At 37.3% G+C, this 12731-nt stretch overlaps 2 protein-coding genes across 2 annotated transcripts; one reads left to right on the top strand and one right to left on the bottom strand.

Moving 5' to 3' along the window:
- Window positions 1-2797: 2797 nt before the first annotated feature.
- GCK72_007927 (uncharacterized protein) lies at window positions 2798-6502 on the top strand (the record flags this gene model as incomplete). Its single annotated transcript, XM_053726540.1, has 6 exons — window positions 2798-3067; window positions 3536-3620; window positions 4167-4269; window positions 4331-4677; window positions 5226-5474; window positions 6324-6502. 6 exons carry the CDS (start codon window positions 2798-2800, stop codon window positions 6500-6502), a joined length of 1233 nt encoding a protein of 410 aa, XP_053590734.1.
- Window positions 6503-8937: 2435 nt separating this feature from the next.
- GCK72_007928 (uncharacterized protein) lies at window positions 8938-11021 on the bottom strand (the record flags this gene model as incomplete). The annotated part of the gene is made up of 5 exons (XM_053726541.1): window positions 8938-8994; window positions 9815-9990; window positions 10037-10237; window positions 10701-10813; window positions 10861-11021. 5 exons carry the CDS (start codon window positions 11019-11021, stop codon window positions 8938-8940), a joined length of 708 nt encoding a protein of 235 aa, XP_053590735.1.
- Between the last annotated feature and the right edge of the window lie 1710 nt (window positions 11022-12731).

Consider the following 12731-nt stretch of genomic DNA (forward strand, 5'->3'; position numbering starts at 1 on the left):
GAAACTTGTGTAGACACCTTTTGAACAGAAGTCTTTTGAACATAGTGTCCTTTTGGCGGTTTTTTTGTTATTTCTTCTTTTAAAGTTTGAGTTTTCGACAAATATGGTCCCCTGGAGTCAGTTTTTAAATATTTTGCTGATGAAAATGGGTTTAGGATGTTTGAAACTTTTTGTAATTGTTCTAAGCATGCTTATTATTGTTTTGAACCGACTTCTAACGTTTTTTTTTCAGCCAAATTTCTCATGTTTCTTTATTAGTGCTGCTCTGACCAATCTATAATAGCCTATTTTTAATTCCAGCCATTTTCTACTGTTCTCAGTTTTGTATAGCCGTTACCGTTTTCAAGTGTTCTCCTTATCAGTTCCGACCTTTAGTTTATGTCACCATATTAATATATTGTCAGTTTACCTTGTTTGTAGATAATTCAGTGAGGTAAACACGTGAAAATTGAAGGTGCTGATTTCTAACTGCACGTGCAATAAGGTTTTTCTCATTTGCTGATGTTTTTACACGTTTTTAACTGGGTTTTAATTTTTTAACACTATTTGATTATTGGTTTCTGAAATTGAACGAATCTAACCAATAATCATTACTTTTGAGTAAAAATTACTTTTTTAGGCATTTCTTCACTTAGTTCATTAGCATTCATTACCATTTCAATATAATTTCAATACAATTTTTGATTAAATTTTATTCTTACTCTGACTACTTTTCCATTATCAAGTTTCAGTATGAACATTGGTTTTTAAGCAAATTTCAGTCATCTTCAGCTGATTTTGAGTGTTTTCAGCCATTTCTAGCGCGTTTTGAAGGTTTTTAAATATCTTTCTTACTCAAATCACTTTGGCATCAGATCTCTACAGCAGAGTTGCACGGAATTCCGACTTCCGACTTCCGGGCATTTTTTCATTCCGACTTCCGACTTCCGGATAAGGAATTTCACTTCAGACTTTCGTCATTCCATAACTGTGGAATTTTCGAAAAGTGAATTTTGCAGAAATGCATGGAAAAATGGTCTAAAAGGACAGAAAATAGGCTTTTCTTCAGCCAAAAACTAATTTTTCACTGATTTTCTCGAATTTTATGAACTTTTTCTCTTGGAGTTTTTGAAAATTTGAGAAAAAATCTAATTCCGACTTCCGACTTCCGACTTCCAACTTCCGACTTCCGGGCGTTTTTTCACTTCCGTCTTCCGAGTTCCGACTTCCGGATAAGGAAAATCGCTTCCGACTTCCAACTTCCGACTTCCGGGCGTTTTTTCACTTCCGACTTCCGAGTTCCGACTTCCGGATAAGGAAAATCGCTTCCGACTTCCGACTTCCGGATAAGGAAATTCACTTCCGACTTCCGACTTCCGGATAAGAAATTTTCACTTCCATGCAACTCTGCTCTTCAGATCTTTGTAGCTACAGTAACTACAATCCTCTTTGACACCTTCAAAATCCGGTTTCTAAGTAAAAATTTATGCTGTAACTACAGTATGCCATCTCTCCTTAATAAGCTCCTTACCGTTTCATTTATAGCTATTTTTAGCCATTTTTTAAAGCGCCTTTGATTGCATATCAGCTTGTATTACTGTAACTACAGTACCCCCCCTTATTTCTTATTTCCCCTCAAGACCTCTCCATCTAAACTCTTACGTGACGTTTGGTCACTGATTCATTCGATACCCCCAGTTTACACACACGTCTGCCCTCTCTACCCTCTCTAAAATAAATATATGTTTACTTTTGTTCCGTGTCCCCACCCCGTCCACGTTGTTTTTGTTATATATAAACGCTTTTTGAGTTTACTTTTAAGAATTTAGAAATCGATTTTGGGTTCTGGGTCAAATTCTTACCTAATTTATGGGGTTTTTATCCTCCCTGACAGTTGGTTTGGGGTTTGGAAGCGATGAGTCATGGTTTTAGGGTTTACGTGACAATTTTAAATAGTTGAATTGCATGAATTGTTTTAGGAATTGGTTGATTTTAAAATAGTTAACCTATTTTTAATTTTTAATTCTTAGTTCGTTTTATAGCTTGAGATCGGCTAATATTGGCGATGTCTAGATTTCAAGTTATTTTTGATTCGAAAACAGTAAATTTCAATGGTTTTATCTTTGAAAAACATAAAAATAATTGCGTTTTCTATAAGATTTTGTAAAAAAAAATCTGTAAAAACTGTAAAAGGTACAAATCGATTTTTCAAAGTTTTCCGGCTATTTTTAGCTGTTTTTTGTGGTTTTTTTTTGATTTTTGATTTTTTTCAAGTTATAACGTCAAACATTATAACAAATCTACTTGTACTCCATCAAATTCGGCAAAAATCAGAAAAAATATATTTCAAAAAACTGCCCCACTTTGGCACCCTGTAACTTTTTTGTTATTAATCCGATAAATTTAAAATTATAATTGCCTTGTAGATCAAATCTAGCTCTTTATTTTTGTAGTTGACAACTTTTTGATAGCTCGGCCCACTTTTGAGATTTGCCGCTTTAAAGACAGCCTACTGTAGTGGAGAGAAGTCGCGCTCGGTTTTCTGACTTTAAAGGCGCATATCTCAAAAGTGGGCGGAGCAATCAGAAAGTTGTCAACTACAAAAATGGAGAGCTAGATTTGATCTACAAAATAAATGTAAATTCAGTAAAATAAATAAAAATAGAAAGCCGCGACGGGATCTCAAAGTCAGTAGCCAATCTTAGCCGATCTCAACCGATCTCAACCGATCTTGAATGATTTTTCCCTATTTTTTTAATTTTTTTCATTCTGGCTAACTTTTCTCATTTTCGCACTACTATAAAATCCAATTTTCCAGATGAAACGCGTCCATTCCATCGGTCTTGTCTCCCCAGAACCGTCCTACTCGACTCCGCCCATTAAACTATCGAAAACTGATTTCGAGAACGAGAATCCCCTTCTAGAAGTGAAAAACGAGGAGGATGAGCTCATCCAATCGGGTTCTGAGTCCATTCCATCTCCGACGACATCTTCTTCCTCAAATTCTGCTCCAGATGCAAATGTAGACGTCACCGGGGAATTGGTGGTCGAACCCATTGCTCAGGTTATTATGCCGAAGTTGGTTGAGGTGAGTTATACTGGAAATTGACTGAAAATTTTGAAAAAAAAAACGTATTTTTACGGATTTTGGGTGAAAAATGTGCTTTTTAAGGTGAAAATGGGGTTTTTAAACTGAAAAATCTTGATTTTTAACCTAAAACTATCATTTTATACATTTTTAGTTTATATTTAGGTATTTAATCTAACAACTATGATATCCAACCAATTTTCAGTTCCAACTCGATTTTCAGCAAAAACTCAAATTTTGGTTGTTTTCCGCTTATTTTGAATAAAAAATAACAGTTTTTGAGCAAAAAATTTGATTTTTTTAACCTGAAACGGTTATTTTTATGTATTTCCAGGCATTTTCAGCTCCTACCATGATTTTTTGGCCTATACTCGATTGATTTCTAGCGAAAATTCTCAATTTTTGGTTATTTTAAACCAATTTTTTCCAATTTTTTGCTCAAAATCATCTTAAAATTTATTATTCCAGGTAAAATGCGGCAACCTCATTGGTGTCCTTCACACGGAGCTCTTCATCTGCCCTGGCATCCGGGAGGCTTGTATCGAGATTCCCGGTAAGGTTTTTAAAATTTTTAAAATGAAAAATTTTTCAAATGAAAAAAAATTAAAATGGCAAAAATGCTAAATTTTGCACTAAAAACTGGTGAAAACGGTCAATCACGCAGTAAAATTCTATGCTAACTTTGAGAGCTTATTTTGAGCTCAGTTTTTGCTCAATTAAAAAAATTTTATATTCACTTTGTAGATCAAAACGTGTAGATCATTTTTGTAATTGACAACTTTTTGAAAGCTCCGCCCACTTTTGGGATATGCACCTTTAAAAAGAAAGAGAGAGCGCGCGCCGCCGACACCCCAGCCAATCTTTAAAGGCGCATAGCTCAAAAGTAGGTGGAGCTATCAAAAAGTTGTCAACTACAAAAATGATTCACACGTTTTTATCTATAAAATAAACATTAATTTTTGAATTTTTGAGTTCTTTGAGCAAAAATAAGAGCCGTCTCAAAGGGAGCCAGACTTTTCACACTGTTTTAATCCATTTGTCCCATTTTTGGCTATTTTTGGTCATTTTTGACCGATTTTAACAAATTCTTGTGTTTCAGACTTCCCGCACTTCCTAACCCCTGTCGAATTCACTATTAAAGCTGAAAAAAGTAAGCAAAAGGACTGGAAAGGAGCCATCAAGCACAATGGGAAGATGTTACGGTAAGCCACGCCCACTTTCAGCAAAATGATGCATTCAATACCATTTTGGTATCATTTTCAGAACCCTGATGGAATTCAAGCAACTCGATTTCTACAACCACCACACTACATGCTCCTTTAAATGTCACTCCCGTAACTATATCACAAAAAACGGAGGGACGTTGCCTCGCCCCACCCATCGACCTGCCAAAGAGCCCAAAGAGCCCAGAAGACACTCTTCGGCACCCCACACGAAAGAGCAACAGACGGCAGTGATGACTCAGTTGTTACAAGGAGAACTCATGAAAAATCCGACGATTTTGGCGGCGTTCGCCGCCCATTGTAACGCTGAGAATCAGAAGAGAAAGGAGGAGGCGGAGAGGAAGCTGGCGGAGAAGCAGACGGCGATTAGGAATTTGATAGATAATGGTAAGTGTTAAAGATTTGTAGATCATGTTTTGTAGATCATTTTTGTAGTTGACAACTTTTTGATAGCTCCGCCCACTTTTGAGATATCCGCCTTTAAAGTTGGAAACTGCCTAAATTAATCATTTTTATCGCCAAAATGTGGTTTTTACATCAAAAAAGCTGGAAAAATTCTATTTCTGACAATGAAAAACACTTGAAACCTAATTTTCTATGCCGGATATCATATTCTTAGCAAAAATCAAATTTGGCCGAGAAGGTGTTGGTCAAGGTGCACCAATGGGTTCCACCAGGGTTTGATCCCACTTGGGGTAAATTTTTTGATTTTTTCTGTTTTTCATTTAGTTTATCTTGTAGATCAAAACTTGCTCTCTATTTTTCTAGTTGGCAATTTTCAGATAGCTCCGCCCACTTTTGAGATATGCGCCTTTAAAGATAGTTCTTTGGAGAGAAGGCGCACATCTCAAAAGTGGGCGGAGCTATCAAAAAAATGTCAACTACAAAAATGATCTACAAGTTTTGATCTACAATAATCATTATCTTATTTCTAGACCCCACGCAATTCTGGACCCAAACGATGCATTCCAAGATGTCCACTTTCGTCCTCACTAAAATCTCCCGAGAATTCGGAATCCTCGCTCAGAATCTGTGTCGAGGAGTGGATTTCGAGACGAGCGCCTCGAAAATGGCTCAGGTGATCCGGATTCTTGGAATATCTGAATCGATGAGTAGAGAGATGTGTGGAGAGTTTGTGATGCCCTCGTCAACGACTGGAACAGTGGCAGGACCGACCGTTTTTGGTAAGTTTTGTTTTGGGGCTGAAGTTTACGAGCTAAAATTGTCTAAGATTGCCTAAAATTGCAAAAAATCGGTTGAAATTGTCTGAAATTGTCAAAAATCTCTTAAAATTGGCTTAAATTGGCTAAGATTGGTTGAGATCGGCTAAAATCAACTTCTTTCAGTTTTTTACTTTGAACACTCTTTGGTTTTGTGTTCTTAAAGTGGTTCAAACTGTTCAAAACTGTGATTTTACAAAAGATTTTTTATAGACTAAAAAAATACATTTTAATTCTGTGAAATTTTGCGCAAAAATTGATTAAAATTGGTTAAATTTGGGCCAACAATGGGCTAAATGGGTTAGAACAGCCATTTTCAATTAGACTCACTTTGAGAACCCGCCACGGCTCTTATTTTTGCTTAAAAATTACAAAAGTAATATTCATTTTGTAGATCAAATCTAGTAGATCATTTTTGTAGTTGACAACTTTTTCTTAGCTCTTTCCACTTTTGAGATATGCGCTTTAAAACTCGGCAGTGTGTGTGACATTCTCTTCTCAGAAGATTATCTTTAAAGGCGCATATCTCAAAAGTAGGCGGAGCTATCAAAAAGTTGTAAACTACAAAAATGATCTACTAGATTCGATCTACAAAATAAGTATAAATTTAAAAACGCTGATCAAAACCGTAAACCGTGACGGGATCTCAAATTCAGATCCTATTTTAGCCGATTTTAACCGATCTGAGCCGATCTGAATCCATCTGAACCGACCACAGAGCCTTACCAAGGTCAAAAATAGCCTAAAAATCTCAAAAAATTTATTAAAAGTACCCAAAAACCCGTCCGAAACCCCCAAATTCCTTTTTTCCAGACCCCGCCCTCCGCAAAGAGAACACCACCAACACAGCCGCCTCCTCCTCCCAAATGCCCGAAGAAATCCATCCGATTCTTCCGATTCAGAATCCGCCAATGTTTAATTTAAACAATAATAATATTACAAGTTTGAGCTCTTCTGAAAAATTGGAGTTAATGTTGAAACAGATTATTTGATTTTTCTCGAAAAAAAATTTCGAAAAAAAAAATTTTTTTTGAAAATTTTTTAATAATTATTTTTATTTGTAGCAAACGTGCTCTATGGAATTCTTGACAAGACATTCAAATTTTTGATTAAAACTTTTAAATAAGGTGTTTTTACTCAAAATTTCAAAAAATGTTCCTTAGAGCGCGTTTGCACCCCCAAAATTTCAAAATTTTTAAAATTTAACCATTTTCTCTCTATTTCCCAATCTATATTTAATAACCATGTTCTGATATCTCTTATTTTTAAGTTTTGCTTTACACACACATTCACATCTCTGACTGAAAAAAAATCGGAAAAAAAATTTTTTTTGCATTTTTTTTTTCGAAATTTTTGATATTTTTTTGACCTAAATTCATCATGGCTGTGCCTTTCCTTTCTGCCTTAAAACCGCTTTTTCGTTCCATTTCCCTCGCTTTTTGACTGTTTTTTTTCACTTTTTGTGTCCCCTTGTCTCGGTTCCCCCCAATGTATCATTGTATTTTTCTATAATTTTTTTAAATATCGTCATAATTTTTTCTCCTTCAACTCTCTTTAATACTCGGTATAATTTTGTGGCAAAATTGAAATAAAAGTTATTCTGGTATGTTCGGTGGTAAGCTTCCTCAGGAGCTGAGGCAAACTTGACCCTCTAACTTTTCTGGACAAAAATTTTCAAATTTCTGAATTAATTCAATAAATTCTCCATAAAATTCCGCATCTTTTAAGCTAAAAACCATGGAATTTTCATTTTTAGAAAAATAGTTATGCTATGTCAAAGTTTTCTTCACTGGAATCCCATTGGAAAAAAACGCGTCAACGTCACGCCAGCCACACCCAGGGATCATAATATAAGTACGTAGGATTTATGTGCCTGAAATTGCAATTCCCACCTAATATTGTACAACGCGCCAACGACGCGCCAGAGTCAATAGAAACTGGTAATCCACTTCTTCCTTGGATCCATCTATTTAGTTGAAAAAAGAAACGCGTCAACAACACGCCAGACTGGAAAAACATTACATTATGAATTTATTACTGGAATATTTTAATATATGACAATTAGAAAGACAAAAATGGTGAAAGATGGGTTCTGAGCAAATGGGAGATACATATATTGCAGATGAATGACATTTTGGGTAGGGAGTGAATGTGAAGAACATTAGAGACACGTGTAATAAGGGGAAAGGGATTTTGAGAACAATATATAGCAGACTTGCAAAATATCGGCCCGGCCCGGCTCGGCCCGTCGGCCCGGCCCGGCCCGGGCCGGTAGAGAAAGTTGTCGGCCCGGCCCGGCCCGGTCGGCCCGGAGTCAAAAAATGAGCACAATTTTTTCACAATATTTTTCGAAATTTTTTGAAATTTTCATCAAAAATAGTCAAAAATCCTATGTACACTTGAGTTTTATCGATATGTAAAAACATAGTCGAAAATTCGACTTTTTTGCGAAAAAATCAAAAAAATTTCAAAAAATTCAAATTTTCACATTTTTGTACTGTGACCCGGGCCGACCGGGCCGGGCCGGGCCGGGCCAGGCCGGGCCGGGCCGGGCCGGGCCGGGCCGGGCCGGGCCGGTGAAAATTCTCAAATCGGCCCGGCCCGGCCCGGCCCGGCCCGGCCCGTTGCAAGTATGATATATAGCAACATGGCTATCGGGAGCAGAAAATGCGATTTCTATAATATTGGATAAAAATATGATAGAAGAGAACATTCTGTTTCTATTCATGTAAAATTTAAATATTTATTCAACGGAATCTTTATGAGAGATGCATTATCGGATTTTTTTTTTGCTTTTGTTAAATTTCACACATAATTTCATGTAATCGACAAATATTTAACAGTAAAAGAAGAAAATTTATTCATTCCATTCGCTTTCTCCATCAGATTCGACCGGTGGCAATAAATCCTAAAGTCCATACTTGTCAACGGGCCGAAACGGGCCGACACGGGCCGGCTCGTAACTCGCTTCAAACTCAATATTATGAGCTAAAAAATCTACCAAAATGTAGATCTCAGCGAGTTCTATATCCGTGGCCGTCTACGGACTGGATGGCTATTCGTTAATGTGCCGCGGGCCGGGAAAAGGTGCCAAAAAGCGCGAAAATGGCCAAAAAAGCCATTCTAGCCCGGCCAGCGGCAAATTAACGAGTAGACATCCGGCCCGTAGTAGGCTACAGACATAGAACTCGTCGAGATCTACATTTTGGTATATTTTTCAACTCATAATATTCATTTTGACGCGAGTTACGAGCCGGCCCGTGTCGGCCCGTTGGCAATAAATCCTAAAGTCCAAAAATTGTTACATGGTAATTATTATCAGTTAATATTACCTGAATGTGAGAAAGAATGGATATCATTGCCACAAGACAACAACGGTCCCCAGATGATGTAGATCGTCCGTTTTGATCTTCTATCTGCATGCCTATCAGTTGGCCGCGTTCGTTCCAGCAGCTCCCACCACTGTAGCCTGAGCCGCTCGATCCTGTATACCGTAATCTTCGAGTCACATCGCTCACGATGATTCCTGTTGACAGCGATTGATGACTTGTCTTTTGATGAATAATGGAATAACCCATCTAAATAAGTGCATTTTTTGGAATCCGGATTCCGGAATTCCGGGTTTTTTCGTCATTCCGGTTCCGGATTCCGGATTCCGGAAAATCTAAAATCTCGTTCCGGTTCCGGATTCCGGAAACTGAAAAATCGCATTCCGATTCCGGATTCCGTATTCCGGAAAATCTAAAATCTCATTTCGGTTCCGGATTCCGGATTCCGGAAACTGAAAAATCGCATTCCGATCCCGGATTCCGTATTCCGGAAAGTCTAAAATCTCATTCCGGTTCCGGATTCCGTATTCCGGAAACTGAAAAATCGCATTCCGATTCCGGATTCCGGATTCCGGAAAATGAAAATTTGATTTCGGATTCCGAAATTCCGGAATTCCGGGTTTTTTCGTCATTCCGATTCCGGATTCCGGATTCCGAGTTCCGGATTCCGAAATTCCGGAATCCCGAGTTGTTTGTCATTCCTATTCCGGATTCCGGATTCCGGAAACTGAAAAATCGCATTCCGATTCCCGATTCCGTATTCCGGAAAATGAAAATTTTCATTCTGGTTCCGGATTCCGGATTCCGAAAAATCTAAAATCGCATTCCGATTCCGGATTCCGTATTCCGGAAACTCAAAAATCGCATTCCGATTCCGGATTCCGGAAACTGAAAAATCGCATTCCGTACAACTCTGCTAAATAAGTGCTTTTTTTGGAATAATTCAGTAAAATACTTCAATTGATAGAAATTTACCATCAGGTACTGCATTCCCTTTCGAGGTAGGACTGAATTCGAGATTAAATCTTTATCACAAAGATCTGATCCAAGCGATTCCAGAATAATCGTGTCAAGTTCTTCAATAATTTTTGCAACTCGTGTTGTTACTTCAAGTGTTTTGTCCGACCAAGAACGGATAACAAGTTGGTCACCTAGAAATAGACAATTAAATGAAAAAAAAACCCATTACTAACAAACCTATTTCAAATGATTTATTCTCGCCGTGTCGAAAAGTTGCAGCAAGTCTTGGAGTCAATGGGATCGCACTTCTCTTATAATTGTCTTTGTCTAGATTGTAGTATAAAGCGTATCTTCCAATGGTAGCAGCCAAGTCACCATCAACAGGCATTTCTTGATATTCCGGCTCGATTTTGCGTTTCTTTGGAGGAGCAGGAGCGGCTAGAATTGATAAATTGTTAATGTTTAAAATAAATCTTGGAATCAGAGCTGTGCGGAAGTAAAATTTTTGAAAAGGGAAGAAGGAAGAAGGAAGGAACCACCAAAATTCCGTCAAAAACCACCAAAATTCCGTCGAAATTCCGTCGAAATTCCGTCAAAAACCACCAAAATTCCGTCGAAATTCCGTCGAAATTCCGTCGAAAACCACCAAAATTCCGTCGAAATTCCGTCGAAAATTCCGTCGAAATTCCGTCGAAAATTCCGTCGAAATTCCGTCGAAATTCCGTCGAAAATTACAAAATTTTAGTAAACTTTTCAACGGAAGAAGGAACAAGGAAGAAGGAAGTAAAATTTTTGAAAAGGAAGAAGGAAGTCGAAGGAAAGACATATTATTATATGATGTTAAACATAGAAATTAATGATGGGTAATTAAAAAAATAATTCAATCGTAAATTATACAAACCTTCGAAACTCCATGAAGAACAAGGTCGAGAAGGTGTCTTGTTGGATTCCACAAAAAAATCGATATCTGGCCAGCCATCTGGTAGAATAAATGCTGTACCAGATTCATTCATTCTGAATTAATTGAAATTAAAATCAAATGATTCAAATATTTAACTTACAAGCACCCATACTTACTTCCGTTAGACTCGTAGCTCATTGATACAATTGCATCACGATCCAGAAGGAATTGACTTTTAATTGTGCTTTGTGTTAGTATATTGCACGGCAAATCTAATTCTATCGTATTGTCCATCATTCTTATTTTTATGGTTTTAGCCATTTGAGACGAGTCTGAATCTGAAAACAAAGAAAAAAGGATAACTCTTTTCTATTCACAAAATTTAGAATGTGGTAAAAGGATGCGTCTCTGCTGCCCACAGATACGTCTCCCCCTTCCACTCTTGCCGAACGCGTTTGCGTGTCGCGTCGCGTGTGTATAGCTCAACTGAGAGGAATATGTGATTACCCTCATTCACAATGAGGAAAAGAAGGTCACACAAAGAAAAAGAGAACACTGCAGCCTTTTAGGAAAAGGCGCCGAAGGTGCGACAGCCAGCTCACAAGCAAAAATTGGAATTTTTAGATAAACTCACTTGAGCTGATTTTCAGAAGTAGAGACTAACAGTAGATGGATGGAGAATGGAGACGATATATTAAGGTCAAAATGAATATTTTTCACAATTTTTTGACGGAAGAAGGAAAAATGAGTAGATTGACGTGGGAAATGATGGAGGAAAGGTCATGGTAGAGAGGGCACGTGAGAAATGGAAATATTTATTATTGCTGGGGCGCCTTTGACGCGAAATCGATAAAAAATAGCGGGGGGGGGGGGGGGGAAGTTTGTTGGAAGGAAATTGGAACACGTGAAAATTTTTGTCTGGGGCGTCTTTGGCGCGTTTTATATAAGGGCAACTAACTTAGATATCAGAACAGAGTTGTGAGGAAGTGGTTTTTTCTAATATGGAGGTCGGAAGTCGGAAATCGGACAGCGGAAGGCGGAAGTCGGAAGTCGGAAGAGTTTTTCTTATCCGGAAGTTGGAAGTCGTTTTTTTGGAAGTCGGAAGTCGGAAGTAGTAATTTTCGCAAATAATCAAAACTCCAAGAGAAAAATCATAAAATTTGCCAAAATCAGGGGGAAAATTGTTGTGGATTGACGGAAGTCGGAAGTAAACTTTTCAAAACGGAAGTCGGAAGTCGAAAGTCGGAATGGGATATTTTTATCCGGAAGTCGGAAGTCGGATTTTTTTTGAATTCCTGAGTATTTAACGATAGTTTTTACCCAAAATTTCGAGTTTCTTGTAGGTATACTACAAAAGTTCCTTAGAGCACGTTTGCGCCACCCAAAATTTTAAAAATTCTAAAAATCTAACCATTTTCTCTCTATTTTTCAATTTATATTTCTTAACCTTGTTCTGATATCTCTTAATTTTGAGTTTTGCTTTACACACACATTCACATCATCTCTAAAAAAAAAATTTTGCACGAAAAATTTTTGTGCATTTTTTTTTCGATTTTTTCGATTTTTGTTTGACCTAAATTCATCATCGTCATAATTTTTTCTCCTTCAACTCCTTTAATTCTCGGTATATTTTTATGGCAAAATTGAAATAAAACTTGGTATTTGTATGTTAGCTGAAACTTACAATGTAAAAATGCGCCAACGACACGCCTGGCTCTATAAACCCGATTCTACAAAAATGTTGTCAAGTACAAAAATGATTTGCGTAAAATTCTACACATTTTTGTAGTTGACAACTTTTTGATAGCTCCGCCCACTTTTGAGATATGCGCCTTTAAAGACAGCCTACTGTAGTGGAGAGAAGTCGCGCGCTCTTTTCTGTCTTTAAAGGCGCATATCTCAAAAGTGGGCGGAGCTATCAAAAAGTTGTCAACTACAAAAATGATCTACACGTTTTGATCTACAAAATGAATAAAAAAATTTTAATTGCGCAAAAACTGAGTTCAAACTGAGCTCTCAAAGTTAAACACC

Source organism: Caenorhabditis remanei, chromosome II (genome assembly GCF_010183535.1).
Source record: "Caenorhabditis remanei strain PX506 chromosome II, whole genome shotgun sequence".
Lineage (NCBI taxonomy): Eukaryota > Metazoa > Nematoda > Chromadorea > Rhabditida > Rhabditidae > Caenorhabditis > Caenorhabditis remanei.